At 38.3% G+C, this 14,248-nt stretch overlaps 1 protein-coding gene across 3 annotated transcripts in view; it reads left to right on the top strand.

The window, feature by feature from the left end:
* THEMIS (thymocyte selection associated) overlaps window positions 1–14,248 on the top strand; it is a 216,115-nt gene that overhangs the window by 87,647 nt on the left and 114,220 nt on the right. For all 3 annotated transcript variants that reach the window (XM_027848527.1, XM_027848526.1, XM_027848528.1), the window contains exon 4: window positions 2,898–3,946. In XM_027848527.1, the coding sequence (XP_027704328.1) occupies window positions 2,898–3,946 (1,049 nt within the window). The remainder of the gene's footprint in view (window positions 1–2,897; window positions 3,947–14,248) is intronic.

Below are 14,248 nucleotides of genomic sequence, written 5' to 3'. Positions count from 1 at the left end.
AAATGAGATACTACGTACTTAGAAAACCATAAAGTATAGCAATAATACCATGATGATTAATTATGGTGGGTAATATCCTACTCATCTTTAAGATTCTATGTTTCCATGATCATGAGATTACAGACTAACACATGTTAGAGGGAAGGCAGTTTGTTTTAATGCTGTCACTGGGATCCCTTATCTCTGGGGTGGGTCCTCAAATAGTACCGAAAGAGTTATAAAACATTTAAGTTAGAAAAGAATCTGAGAGCCAGCATGGCATACTGGCTAGAATGCCAACCTCATGTTAGGATGACCACGGTTAAGATACATGTTGATCATATGGCACTGGGCAAGTCATTAAACCTCATAGTATTCCAGATAACACTCTATAAGACTATAAGTTACAGAAAAGGTAATGTTTCCTTCATTAGTAAAGGGAGTATCCCCATCTAGGAGTTTCTAAAATTAATGAAATCACAGGTCTAGTTTCTAACTCAATTCTTATAAAAAGTAGTTTGAAACTTATTAAAGTTTATGACAAAGCTTTAAATAAATTCCAAACCACCCAGGGAAATTTTACCCGAGTAGATTGTAAGCTCCTCAAGGGCAGAGATAGATTTTTATTTAGTTTTTCATTTTGTCCCAGTACCTAACACAATGCCTTTCAATAGCAGGTTCTTAATGAATGATTTTTGGTTTAGATTAGGTTGAAGACCAGAGGCAGGAGTAGTTTTAAGATATTCATAGAAATGAAAGGACTAGGGAAAATCAAAGGTTAGGTAAAAATAACTTGACAATACATGGAAATTAGGAACTGTGAATTAAAGCGTAACAGAGAGATATTAAATGTTCTTCCAGTGAGTCAACTTATATTTCTATTCTGAGTCAGAAAAAATTATTGACTTCAGAGAATTAATTAAAAGTGAAATCCATATTATTTTCAAATCTATACATATATACATATACACATATGTGATGATTGAACTCTATGCCTATGAGTTGGTTATATATATGTACATATAAAATTATATCTGTGTGCATGTGTGCATATATGTATGTATATATATGTGCATATATTCACATACATATAATTTGCCTTATCAAAACCTTGAATGTTTCATTTTCCTGAGAGTTTAAGCCAGATGTAGCATTACCACTTTGAGGGAGAAGAGGATTTTGCTGTTGTTCAATCACTTTTCAGTCATGTTTGATTGTTTGTGAACCCATTTGGTGTTTTCTTGACAAAGATACTGGAGTGGTTTGCCATTTCCTTCTCCAGCTAATTTTACAGGTGAAGAAACTGAGGCAAACAGGGTTAAGTGACTTGCTCAGGGACATACAGTCAGTAAGTTTCTGAGGTCCAATTTGAACTCATGAAGATGAGGCTTCCTGACTCTAGGCTAGGCACTTTATTCATCCTACCACCTAGCTGCCCTGGGAAAGGATTACAGTTCTGCTTATCTTGGCTTCCAGCTTTTTGTTTAGGGGCTTAATAGCAGTAATGAGATCACTCTGTGTTAGTCCAGTTACTACATTTCGTTATAACGCAGAGCTAATAAGGCAGAGATTAGGATTTCAATATTAGCCTTACTCGGTTGCAAGGCCACAGCCCCTAGCTTTAAACTAACAATGTTATTTCTCAGAGGTGTGCCATGGTCACAAGAATGTGAGCGAGACATTTTAGATGAATCACTGTATGTCTGTCCCCAGCCCTGGGAAAATAACTCAAAGTATATGCCCTGATGACAGCTCAGTATCATTATCTTTGTTAGATAACATTATCATTAAAATTTGCTAGAAAATAATTATATTGTTATCATTATATTACACGAAAACAGTATTGTTGTCTTTGTAAAACAGTACCAACATCCTTATTATGTTATAGGGAAGTAGCATTTCTCCTAGATCTTTCTTGATGTAATTCAAGTCTATTTTATATATGGGAAAACTCAAGTCCATAGCTGCTAAATGGCAAAAGAAAGTTCATACCAGGTCCATGATTGGATCTAGAATGGAATTGACTCCAGTGGGCAAAGTCCTGTTTTTTTGACCTTCTTGTCAATATTCATGTCAAAATTCTACTATTCAAAGTCATCTTAGCAGTAGCAGATTGACAGAATGTCTGTGAACTATTGAAAATATAATTGAGGTCTCTCTGGAATCTTTTTCTGCATTTAAATGCTTTTACTGTGGGACTTTGCAATGATCCTCTTCATCAGAAAGTAGTTTTTGTTGGGTTTGTCTGGGCTTTGGGGGCTTTATTTGCTGTTGTTTCCAAAGGATCATAGGATTTAGAGCTACAACAGATCTTGGAGGCCATTTAGTCTAACTCCCTTTCTTTCCTAATGAGGAAATTGAGAACCAGAAAAGTTAATTGATTTGTTCAAGATTATTATTGGACTTAGTAATTGTCAGGGGTGGTATTTTTACTCAGGTCCTCTCACTCCACAGGCAGTGCTTCACTTTTTATAAAGCATCAGTGGATATGTCCCTATAAATATTAATATGGACCTGGTATAATGGAAATAGAGTTATCTTCTAAGAGTCAGGGGACCTGAGTTCAAATCCCACCACTAATGATCATTATCCACGTGGCTTTGGGCAAGTTATTTAAGTTCCCTGGGACCATTTGTAAAATGAGGGGGTTGGACTATTTGGCCTCTGAGTTCCCTTCCAGATCTTTACCTATGATTCTATGAAATAGAAAGTCATGCATGTTAAGAAACATAAGATTATGTAGCATTTGGGATATATATATATACATGCACATACATACATATATACATAAATATATATATATGAAAGAAGATATTTGTATATGGTATTGGGAAGCACTCTAATGATATAACATTACCCAAGAAATATGGCTAGGTCAAATTTAAACACAAAATTTCTCTCTTTTTTTGCTTTTTCAGTCCGAAAGGATATAGTTCGCATCCTCTCTGATCTTGATGTGGAAGTTAAAGACATAACTGACTGTTACGATGCTAAGTGTTTCCTTCAGCTCCTATCCACTGAAGATCTTTTTGAAAAGACTAGTAAGGAATTCCCTATGGCAGTTGAAGTGATAGAAGGACCTCAAGGGAATCCATTGGCCAGTGGCTTATTGCAACCTGGGAAAACCATTGTCATCCACAAAAAGTACCAGGCATCAAGGATCTTAGCTTCAGAGATTAGAAGTGATTCCCCCAAAAGGCATTTCTTGATTCCAACTAGCTATAAAGGCAAATTCAAGCGGAGACCTCGGGAATTCCCTACTGCCTATGACCTGGAGATAGTGAAGAGTGATAATGAGCAACTTCATGTGGTAGCCACGAAAGGCTTTGATTCCCCTTATGAGGAGCTGTCGTCTGTGTCTGTGGGGGACCAGTTTTTAGTTCAGTGCTCACAGACCAGTGAAGTTCTGTGTAAGGGGATCAAAAAGGAGGTGGGTGTTCTGGCTTGTGAAAAAATCCTCAAAAAGGCCTATGAGCCTGTTCTTTTACCTCTGTACATGGAAGGCGGCTTCATAGAAGTGATTCATGACAAGAAGCAGTACCAACTTTCTAAGTTGTGTACTCAGTTTCGCTTGCCTTTCAACGTCAAGGTCTCTGTGAGGGACCTTTCTATTGAAGATGACATTTTGGCTGCCACACCTGGCCTGCAGCTGGAGGAAGAGATCACAGATTCTTATCTGCTCATCAGTGACCTCACTAACCCCAGTGAGAGCTGGGAGATCCCTGTTAGCCGTTTGGGCATGTCTGTCCAATTGGTTAGCAGTACAGTTGATGTCATTGATTCATTTCCAGTTCGAGCCATCGTAGAAGAGATCAGTGAAGAACAGTATTACATGATGAGGAGGTATGAAAACCTAGCCTTACACCCACCACCTCGGCCCCCCAAAAAACCCTCCACAATGGAAAAGAAACCAGATTTTCTTGTTCCTCCCAAGATAAATATCATGGATCCACCAAAGTCTCCAAAGGTAGGCCTTTGTTCCTTTAACTTGTCCCTTGAAGTATCTACTGGAGGAGACTTCATTGCTCGTCTTTATTGAATTTATTTTTTGCTTACTTGCCTTTTCTTCTTGCCATATTTGAAATGAGGCTTTACGAGCCACATTAGAGGAATGAGCCCCTACAGAGCATAAGCTGCTATTCATGTATTTAGATGCTTAAACATGGGACGTTGTGTAAGGTTTCTGCTGAATTAGGAGTAACAGGGATGGCATTTGTATATAAGGACTCAAATTGCCATTTCAATGGTGGTTTTGGTAATTATGAGTGTTTTATAAGGTTGCTTAACAGCAAATCAATTTCATTCTGGAAGCACTGAGTGTTTTCATCTAGGTAGTGTAGTTTGAATACTTTATCTAGGAAATGAGCACACAATAAACTCCACTGCTTTTGGGGTAGCTGGTAGCATAAGCAATAACACTTGTCTTCACTTTGTTTTATGTTAGGAAAGATGGAAAATGGCTTGGTGAAACTGTGTGCAGAAATGGGAACAGCATCTGCCCACATTCTGTCTATCTTAGCCAGAGCTGTTATCATTCCCTCTTCCATTCAAAAACAAAATTAATAAAATTGCAGACAGTTTGAGATCATTAGAGTCAATAGTGCCATCAGCAACTTAAAGATTTTCTTCTGGAGCAACTTCATTCTTTCCTGAGCTAGCTGCCCTTTGGTTGCTGCCTGGATGCTGGTTGAAAAGAATTTGACCTTTAGTTCATTATGAAAGAGATTGGTGCCCACTTTTCAGCTGAGGTATAGAAGGGGGAGAGAGCTTCGGTCTGGCAGATGTTGTAGAAACAATGTGCAAGAATAAAACAATTAGCATGACAAAGAGATGAGGGCGTTTACTTTGTTCAAGAATTATAGCCTCAGGCTTTAAGTATCTGGATACCGAAATATATTTAAACTCAGTTGCCATGATTATAATCTGATTATATGTAGGAGAGATCTAGAATGGATTTATAAACTCCTTTTCTGCGAAAATTGAACCTGTAGGAATTGTCTGTGCTTAAGAATGTTAGGTGGATTGCTGGCTGGGTGACAGTTTTATCCCAAAGAATGCTGATTAAGGGATTATTGTCAAATTGGAGGGAGGTCTCTAATGCCTGGAGGGCTCTGCCCTTGGTCCCTGAATTGTTCAACATTTTTATCAATGACTTGGCTGAAGGCAGAGAGTGAAGGCATGCCAATCAAATTCATAGATGGCACAAAGCTGAAAGGGAATTATAAGCTGGATAACAGAATCAGGGCTCAAGATGACTTCACTCAGAATGATGGCCAAAATCCACAGTAATTTTTCAGTAATAAATATGATGTTTTACTTTTGATACAAAAATTTGTCATATGAATACAGGAGGGAAATGTCTTGATAGCAGTTCACATAGGAAAAAAAAAACAACCCTGCAAATTTAAAAGGACTGATGAATTTTTAAAAACTAAGACCTGTTATTTCATTGGAGTAAGGAACTCCCAATGGGGAAACTCTCTTTTCCAATGCAAAGCTTTACTTGGCTTTGTAATCTATAGTCTTAGAATGATGCCTTGGGAGGTTGAGTGACTTGTCCAAGGTCATATAGAAAGTATATGTCAGAGGTAGGACTTCAACCTAGGTTTTTCTGACTTTGAAGTCAACTCTCTATTCACTATTCCACTCTGAGAATGGATAGATACTATCTTAAACTGTCTTCTTTTTTTTAATGTAGAAATAGGTTTGTCCAAATTAAAGGAGATCATTCCCACTGTCTTGGGTGCTGACCAAACCATATCAGAATAATAATAAAAAAAATTAATAACAACAACAGAAATAACTAGCATTTATATAGTGCTTGAAGGTTTGTAAAATGCTTTACAGATCTTATTTCATTTTATCCTGACAACAACTCTGGGAAGCAGGTGTTAATATTATCCTCATTTTATGGTTGAGGAAACAGACAGGGAAAGGTTAAGTGACTTGTCCAGGATCACACCACATTAAGTGTCTGAAGCTAGATTAAACTCAGGTCTTCCAGGCTTCATTCAGGTCTAGTGTTCTATCCACTGTACCACTTAGCTGCCTCTGAGTAATATACCTAGTTCTTTTTTTTTTTGGACCATACAATTTATTACTTAATTAATAGTTTATCTTTAATTTATGATGCTTCATTTTGTATTTGTTTACAAACCAAATTATCCACTAACTTCTGTGAGAGACAATATAAATTGCAGCCTTGTTAAGAGAAAAAAGCTTAGTATTTTTTCTTCCTAAAACCTCAACATTCTAGCTCTAAACATCATACTTTAGGAGACACTTTGACAACATATAGGTGGGAAGTAGGGGAGTAATAAAGCTTTAATTATTTTTTTTTTTTACTTAGGGTGAAAACAATTAGAGAAGGGGAGAAGAAACATAGAAGGCAGAATGACCATGAGAACAAATGCAGGAGGAGAGTAGTCTAGCTGTCACTCCTGTGAGGTTTGAGAGAGAGGAAGGTGAGCCTAAGATTGTAGTGCCATAGCAACAGGATGGGGGTGGAAACGGCATGTGATAGAAGATTGGTCACACTGAGGAGGAAATTCAGACCCTTCCAAAATCCCCTGCGCAAGTATCTGGAGCATTTTTTGCCTCATACTTTTATTGCTTAGGATGGTAAGAAATCTTAAAATCACATCACAAGGAACCAAGGAATATTAGAAAAAGAAAGGATTTTAGAGGTCATCTAGCCCAAAGTTTTCATTTTATGCATGAGGGAATTGAGGCTTAGAGAGATAAAGTGACTTGCTAGAGATAATACTGTAAATTGAAGAAAGATGTTATAATTTGGATTTCTTCTGTGTCTGAATTGGACTAGATTCCTGCTGAAGTTCCTTCCAACACACTCATTCTGTGATTTGGGGAAGGGAAATAAACCAGGTCGTCCGATTTTGTAAGTCTAGTACGCTTTCTACTATAGAACAGTCAAGTGAGCTGAGGACACTTAGTTTGCATGGGATAAGATTTAGGGGCATATGGTAACTGTCTTCAGATACTTGAAACGTTATGGCCCTTGGGAAGAATTTAGGTGTTTTCACCAGAACACTAAACTGGGACTAAAAATTAAAGTTACAAGGAATCAGATTTTTGTTCCACATATAGACAGAACTTTCTTACAATTCTTAGAATTTAAGTTGCTTAACAATTGAATGAGCTGTCTTACAAAATATTGAGCTCCCTATCTTTGGGGAACGTATACTTTACGAATTATGAATGGCAGGCTTGTTGATAAGCTTTCTTTTAAGAGAAATTTGCTACTTGGAAAATCAACCACTGCTTATTTTTAGCAAGAATATTTAGAAAACCTGGAATCTTAAAAAAAATTTATTCCTCCCTAACATACATACATGCTCATGTACACACACACAAACACACACACACACGTTTGGACCCCATTGGAATTATAATGCCACTTGCTTTCAACGTAATGGAAAGAACCATTTTAATGTGCTGTCTGTCCCCAGAGGAAGTCATTTAGAGAAAACATTTAGGATTTTGGATCATGTTGTAAATGCGGTTTTAAGTATGGAGATTTTTCCCCCTCTAAAGATAGTCAACTTTTAAAGTTTCTAACTCATTTTAAAATGCCTCATTACACACCGAGAAGAGAGTTTCAGATGCCTCATTAATAGAAGTTTACTTTTACCTTCCCAATGGGTCATTAACCTTATTAGATCATTTCTCGTGTTATTAAGTTATTGGGCAGATATATGGGACATCTGAGTGTCCAAGTATCTAAAGAATACTGAGCTCTGGTCAAATCTTAACCCTATATTATTTGTTACCTAATTCAGTGTTTCAGAATTCATAGAATCACAAAATTATAAGAGACTTTAAAGGATATTGAATCCATACTCTATAATATCTCTGGCAATTTGGTCATTCTTCCTTTGTTTGAAAATATTTGATAAGGGAGAAACTAAGACACTTCCCAAGGCAGCCCAGTATACTTTTAGACAACTCTAACAGCACTGGACAATAGCAAATAAACAAAAAGAAAAGAAAAATTCTTTCATATTCATAAAATAGATGAACTTTATAATATGTTGGTCATGGTTTTAGATAAAGTTGCAGACTTTGTCTACCATCCACAATTTTCATTTGAACCATAGTTTCCTATTTTAAAAAAGTTATTAAAGAAAATTGTTTCTACAATTCACTTAAATAGCTTTTTGATGGTTCCTGTTGTGTTTTTCATGTGTAACTTCCCTTTTGAGGGTTCAACAATAGTCCACTGAATGTTTTGATTCTGCTTGTCTAAATATTTCTTTTTCTCTGTTAAGATTTCTTGATCAAAACATTCATTCCCTGTGCTTCTTACTGATCACAACTAAGTTCCTAGGGCAGAAGTCCAACTATGAATCCAAGAAATAGAACTTGGATGGCTCATTATGTCCCATAACATTATAGGCTTTTAAAGTAAAAATTTATTTTTAAGTTTTTACCTCAAAGTTTTCTAAAAGATTTTGTTCACTTTAAAAACTGGTTTTAGAGGCAGGTCTGTCTGCCTCAGTTTCCTCAATTGTCAAATGAAGATAATAATAAAAGCTACTTCTCAAGATTGTTGTGAAGATAAAATAAAGCTGAAAGAAGAACATTGAAGTCAGGAAAAGAGGGAAGGAAGGAAGAAGAAGGAAGGAAGGAAACAAGTATTTATTAAGTACTTACTATGTGCCAGGCATTACACTAAGTGCTTTATAAACATCTCATTTGATCCTCACAACAACTTTGTGAAGCAGTGTCTCTTATTATCCCTCCCTCCTTTTCTCCTTCCCTTCCTTCCTCCCTCTCTATTTCCCTCCCTCCCTCCTTGCCTTCCTTCCTTCCTACCTTCCTTCTTTCCTTCTCTCATTTCCTTCCTGATTTTGATGTTGGTCTTTCAACTTTATTCAACTGTTTCTTAAAATATTAATCTTTTATCACTTCCCCTTACTTGAGCACCTATAACTATTAGCTCTTTGAACACTGATTCTTAGAAATGTGTCTTTTTATTTATCGGGGAGATTTATTTTTCAGATAAAGAAAATCTGCGCAATTTCTATTGCCTTGATCAATTATTTTCATCAAAATAAGCATAATTTACAACATTTTTTAGGACTAGTTGTTCACTTGCCACATTTTCTTCCCTTGAATCAATTCTTTCCTTTGATGCCAATGTTTTTTTGTTTTTCTGTCTCCCTGTTCATAAATAAAACATCAGTATTTGGTCCACCCAAGTTGTAATCCTAGAAAGAAGCAAATCCATTTAGATCATGGTAGATATTCTGACACTACTTTTCATGCTTTAATGAGAAGTTTAATATTTTCAACATATCTTTTTGCAAAAGAAGCTATCCTTTCATAAGCTAAAAGTTAACTTTGAATTTTAGATGTTAAGATCATGAATGAATTATTAAAAGAGGACCTAAAGATAGAAAGGTTACTTCAAATGGGCAATCACCATCTTGTTGGTCTCCTACCTTGTCATACCATCTCATTGTTACATTTGAATCAATTCATCTTCTTAATCTAAATAAGATTTTCATAGGTTGAGAATAGGCAGGTTTTTTTTTCTTCTGTGTAAAACAGATCTTATAGCTTATGGTGGATATTAATATTGAATAATATATCTAGAATTGCAGGTAATAGGTAATATATTTATTTAGCAAAATAGCCAGTTATTGAATGATGTTTTTGTTCTCTTTAGTCCACAAGGATAGGGGATCTAACCTCATTTGATCTGACCATCCCAGCTAGCTACGGTCCTTTAACTCTCTACTTTTCAGTAAAGCTCTTTGAGAAGGTCTAGGAACCTCTGTTTCTCTTGTTTTGTTTTGTTTTGCTAGGCAATCAGGGTTAAGTGACTTGCCCAAGGTCACATAGCTAGTTAAGTGTCAAGTGTCTGAGGTCACATTTGAACTCAGATCCTCCTGACTCCAAAGTCAGAGCTCCATCCACTGTGCCACCTAGCTGCACCCAAAATAATTTCTCTCACAACTATCTCTTTTTTGGGGGGGGGCGGTGTGAGGCAATCGGGGTTAAATGACTTGCCCAGGGTCACATAGCTAGTCAGTGTCAAGTGTCTGAAGCCAGATTTGAACTCAGGTCCTCTGGATTCCAAAGCCGGAGCTCTATCCACTATACCACCTAGCTGCCCACCTCTGTTTCTCTTACTTGCTTCTAAAACTTTTGCAGTCTGACTTTTAGTCTCATTGTTCACCTGTAATTACCCTCTCTAAAGTTACTAATGATGTCTTCATTGTTAAATCTAATAGCTTTTTGTCAATCCTCATCCTTCTTGATTTCTCTGTAATATTTGTTACTATTGATCACTTTCTCTTCTTGGATAGTCTCTTTTCCCTAGGTTTTCATGACACTGATCTCTCTTCATTCCCTTTCTACTCACTTGACCACTTTTCTGTCTCTTTCTTATATCTTTATCCATGTTACCCTCCACAGTCTGTCAGTGTGCCGTAAGACTCTGTCTTTGGCCCTCATCTCTTTTCCCTCTGTCCCATCTCAGCTTCCATTGGTTTAAATATTATCTCTATGATTCCCAGATCTATATATCCAGCTCTGGTATCTCTGCTGAGCTATAGTCTCAAATCACCAACTGCCTTTTAGACACTTCAAACTGGATGTCACATAAGCATATCAAACCCCTCCCCTCTTCCCAACTTTCCTATTACTATTGAGGGCACCACCAACTTTCTAGTTATCCAGGCTCACAATTTTTGTGCAATCCTTGACTTCTCACTCGCCCCACATATCCAATCCATTGCCAAATATCAGAGTAACTAACTTCATGACATTTCTAGTATACATCTCTTTCCCTCTCCTCCCATCACTTATCACCTGGACTATTGCAATATCATTCCAAATTTTCTCCTTGCCTCAAGTTTCTTGTCTCTCCAAAGGATCCTCTACTCAGCTACCAAAATAGTTTTCTTAAAATGTAGTCTGACCATGTCAACATCATGCTAAAATAGCCTCAGTGGTTCCCTGTAACTTCCACAATCAATCAAATACCAAGACATCTGGCATTTAAAACCTCTTATATTTGGTTTCCTTTCCATTTCCAACTATCTTATACTCTACTCCCCTTTGTGACCTCTATAATCCAGCTGCACTGGCCTAATTGCTATTCTTTTGAGTAAAATACTCCATCAGTTTTCTCTATGCCTTGCCACTGGCTGTCCCTCATGCTTGAAATGCTATCCCTCTTCCTCACCCCCAACCTCATAGTTTCCCTGACTTCCTTTAAGATTCAACTCAAATTCTACCTTCTGCAGGAGGCCTTTAATGGTCACCCAGTAATATACACTAGCATCTATAAGGCACAAAACATTTGAGAAAACAGAACTAGAAACAACAATCATGTTTAGCAAATGCCTGACATAATTTCACTGTATTACTGAATATGTGTGAACATGTCTCAGTCTCTCCTGTTGACGGAGTACGGGTCCAAGCTGAGACATTTGCCCCTCACTCCCAAAAGAAGTTGAGTCCCATTTTTCTGTGGGCCCCATAAAACCCTTGAACTTTCTTTAAACTCACTTACTTGGTTAAGGAAGTCTCTAGGCGTTGCCTGAGGCTATAATCCATTTACCTGTCCTTTCCTTATAGCCTAGGCACAATCTGCCAATTCTTTTTTTTTCTCCCAATTCTTTGTTACCCTAATTAAGTCTGGCCCTCCACAGCCTATTCCTGAATGGCCCATTCAGCTTCCCAGTCACTCCCATCCAGATCCTCCCCAGACCCTCCAGTCACCCCAGTTTACTGGCCACTCCCATCAAGATACCTCTTCTCCCAGGCTCTCCTCCAGTTACCCCAAACTACTTGGCCACTCCTAGATACCTCCCATTCCCTTTCTGTATGTATCTAAGATCCATCCTAGCTGCCATTTAGGAGCTAAGACTTCCTCATGTCCACTTGTCCTTATGAGTGTCGAGGGTTATAAATGTTCAGATTCCTTAAGAGTCTGACCAATGTGGCTGATCTTTAATAAACCTTGTCTTTGGCTGAAAGAAGGCTTGGGTCAAATTCATTCAGGCAGGACCAGCATGTCATGATTTTGGGGTCCCAGCACCTCTAACTTCTAATCCTCAAAACATCTAGTTCTTCTAAAGTAGATTTAAAAAAAATAACATGCACAAGACTATAATTATTTTAAAATTTCATCTTATTAGATTTAACCCATCAGTATAGCTTCTTTTGGAATCCTAAGTGATATGGTTTAAGGGTTCAGGGGGGCTGGAACCCCAAAATCACAACATGCAGGTCCTGTCGGAAAGAATTCAACCCAAGCCTTCTTTAAGCCAAAGACAAAGTTTATTAGAACATTGTCATATTGGGCAGACTCTTAAGGAGTCTGAACATGGGTAAGCAGTGGCTAGATTTTAGAAATCTGAGCTGTGGCTAGATTGTAAGAATCTAAGCATCTTAATGGAGACAAGATCGACCTTATATACAGAAAGACTATGGGAGGGATCTGGGAGTGGCCAAGTAGTCTATGAGGTAATAGAATTCCAGGGACTTGGACCATGTGGCCAAGGGAGAATGGAGAAATGGCCTGGGGCCACAAGGAGGTCCACAATGAAAGGTCAGTTGATGGGATTATAGCCTCAGGGGATCACCAGAGATTTGGCCAAGTGGGGAAGTCCAGGGTTCTTTCTTTTTGGGGCCCAGGTCCCAACCCCATCACTAAGTATATAAGCCAAGGGTTGACTATGTCTCCCAGGTGTGTATCAGCTATGACTTTTATAAGCATGTCATCTGTGCTTTTGTTGAAGTTTAGAGGTTTAGGGGTGCTGGGACCCCAAAATCAAGACACATGAGTCCTGCCTGAATGAATTTGACCCAAGCCTTCTTTCTGCCAAAGACAAGGTATTTATTAAAGATCCACCCTATTGGCCAGAGTCTTAAGAAATCTGAACATTAGTGAACTATTGGCTAGATGATAAGAATCTGAGCCCTTGGTTAGACTCTCAGGGAATCTGAGCACCTTAATGGAGACAAGATGGACCTTATACACAGAAAGACTGTGGGAGGGATTAGGAGTGGCCAAGTAGTTTTGGGTGACTGGAGGAGGGGTCTAAGGAAGATATGAATGGGAGTGGCCAGTAAGCTGGGGTGAACAGAATAACAGGGACCTGGACTAAGTGGCCTAGGGAGAATGGAGTCTAGATAGGATTAAGGGTGGGAAGTGGCCTGGGGCAATCAGGAGGTAATAGAACAGGATTAGGAAATTGGGCCTAGTCACAAAGGCCAGTTGAGAATGTCTCAGGCAAATGCCAGAGATTTGGGAAAAGTCCAGGAATTTTCTTTTTTGGGGTCTAGATCCCAAAGTCATGATCTTTTCCATTTAGGGGTTCAGATCCCATCCCCATCACCTTCATCCACATTATTGATGAAAATGTTGGTAACAAATGATGGGCCAAACACAGAGCAGAGACTCCCTTCTTAAATGATGCCTGATGCAGTTTAGGAGTTCAGGGATGCTGGGACCCCAAAATCACAACACATGGGTCCTGACCAAAAGAATTCGACCTGTGCCTTCTTCCTGTCAAAGACAAAATTTATTAGAACATCCATCATATTGGGCAGACTCTTAAGGAGTCTGAACATTAGTAAACTATTGACTAGATTATAAGAATCTAAGCAGTGGCTAGATTATAAGACTCTAAGCAGTGGCTAGATTTTAGGAATCTGAGCAGTGGCTAGATTTTAAGAATCTAAGCATCTTAATGGAGACAAGATGGACCTTAAATACAGAAAGTCTGTGGGAGGGACCTAGGAGCGGCCAGTAAACTGGGGTGAACAGAACTCCTGGGACCTGGACCTCATGGCCAAGGGAGAATGGAGTCTAGCTAGGATTAAGGGTGGGAAATGGCCAGGTGCCATAGGGAGGTAAGACGATGGAGGGGAGATTGGGTGTAGCCTCAGTGAAAGGCCAGTTGATGGGATTATAGCCTCATGCTTGGCCATGTGGGAAAGTCCAGGGTTTTTCCTTTCTGGGGCCCAGATCCCAACCCCATCAATGCCTACTCATCAATGTCACATTTTTTTTGTTTCTGGTGCTTTAATCATTCCTGAATCCAGTTAACTGTACTGTTATCTAGTCCATTTTTCTTCATCCTGTCCACAAAGACCATATCAGGGACTGTCAAATACTCTTCTGAAATTGAGTTGTACTATGCCTACTGCAATCTCCTGGTCAACCAGTTCAGCAGCCCTATGAAAGAAAGAAAGAAAGAAAGAAAGAAAGAAAGAAAGAAAGAAAGAA

The sequence above is a fragment of the Vombatus ursinus genome, unplaced genomic scaffold (genome assembly GCF_900497805.2).
Source record: "Vombatus ursinus unplaced genomic scaffold, bare-nosed wombat genome assembly UNPS02006779.1, whole genome shotgun sequence".
NCBI classification, from domain to species: domain Eukaryota; kingdom Metazoa; phylum Chordata; class Mammalia; order Diprotodontia; family Vombatidae; genus Vombatus; species Vombatus ursinus.
Note: the sequence above shows the minus strand (reverse complement) of the source record. Positions and strands in the feature narration are given on the sequence as shown.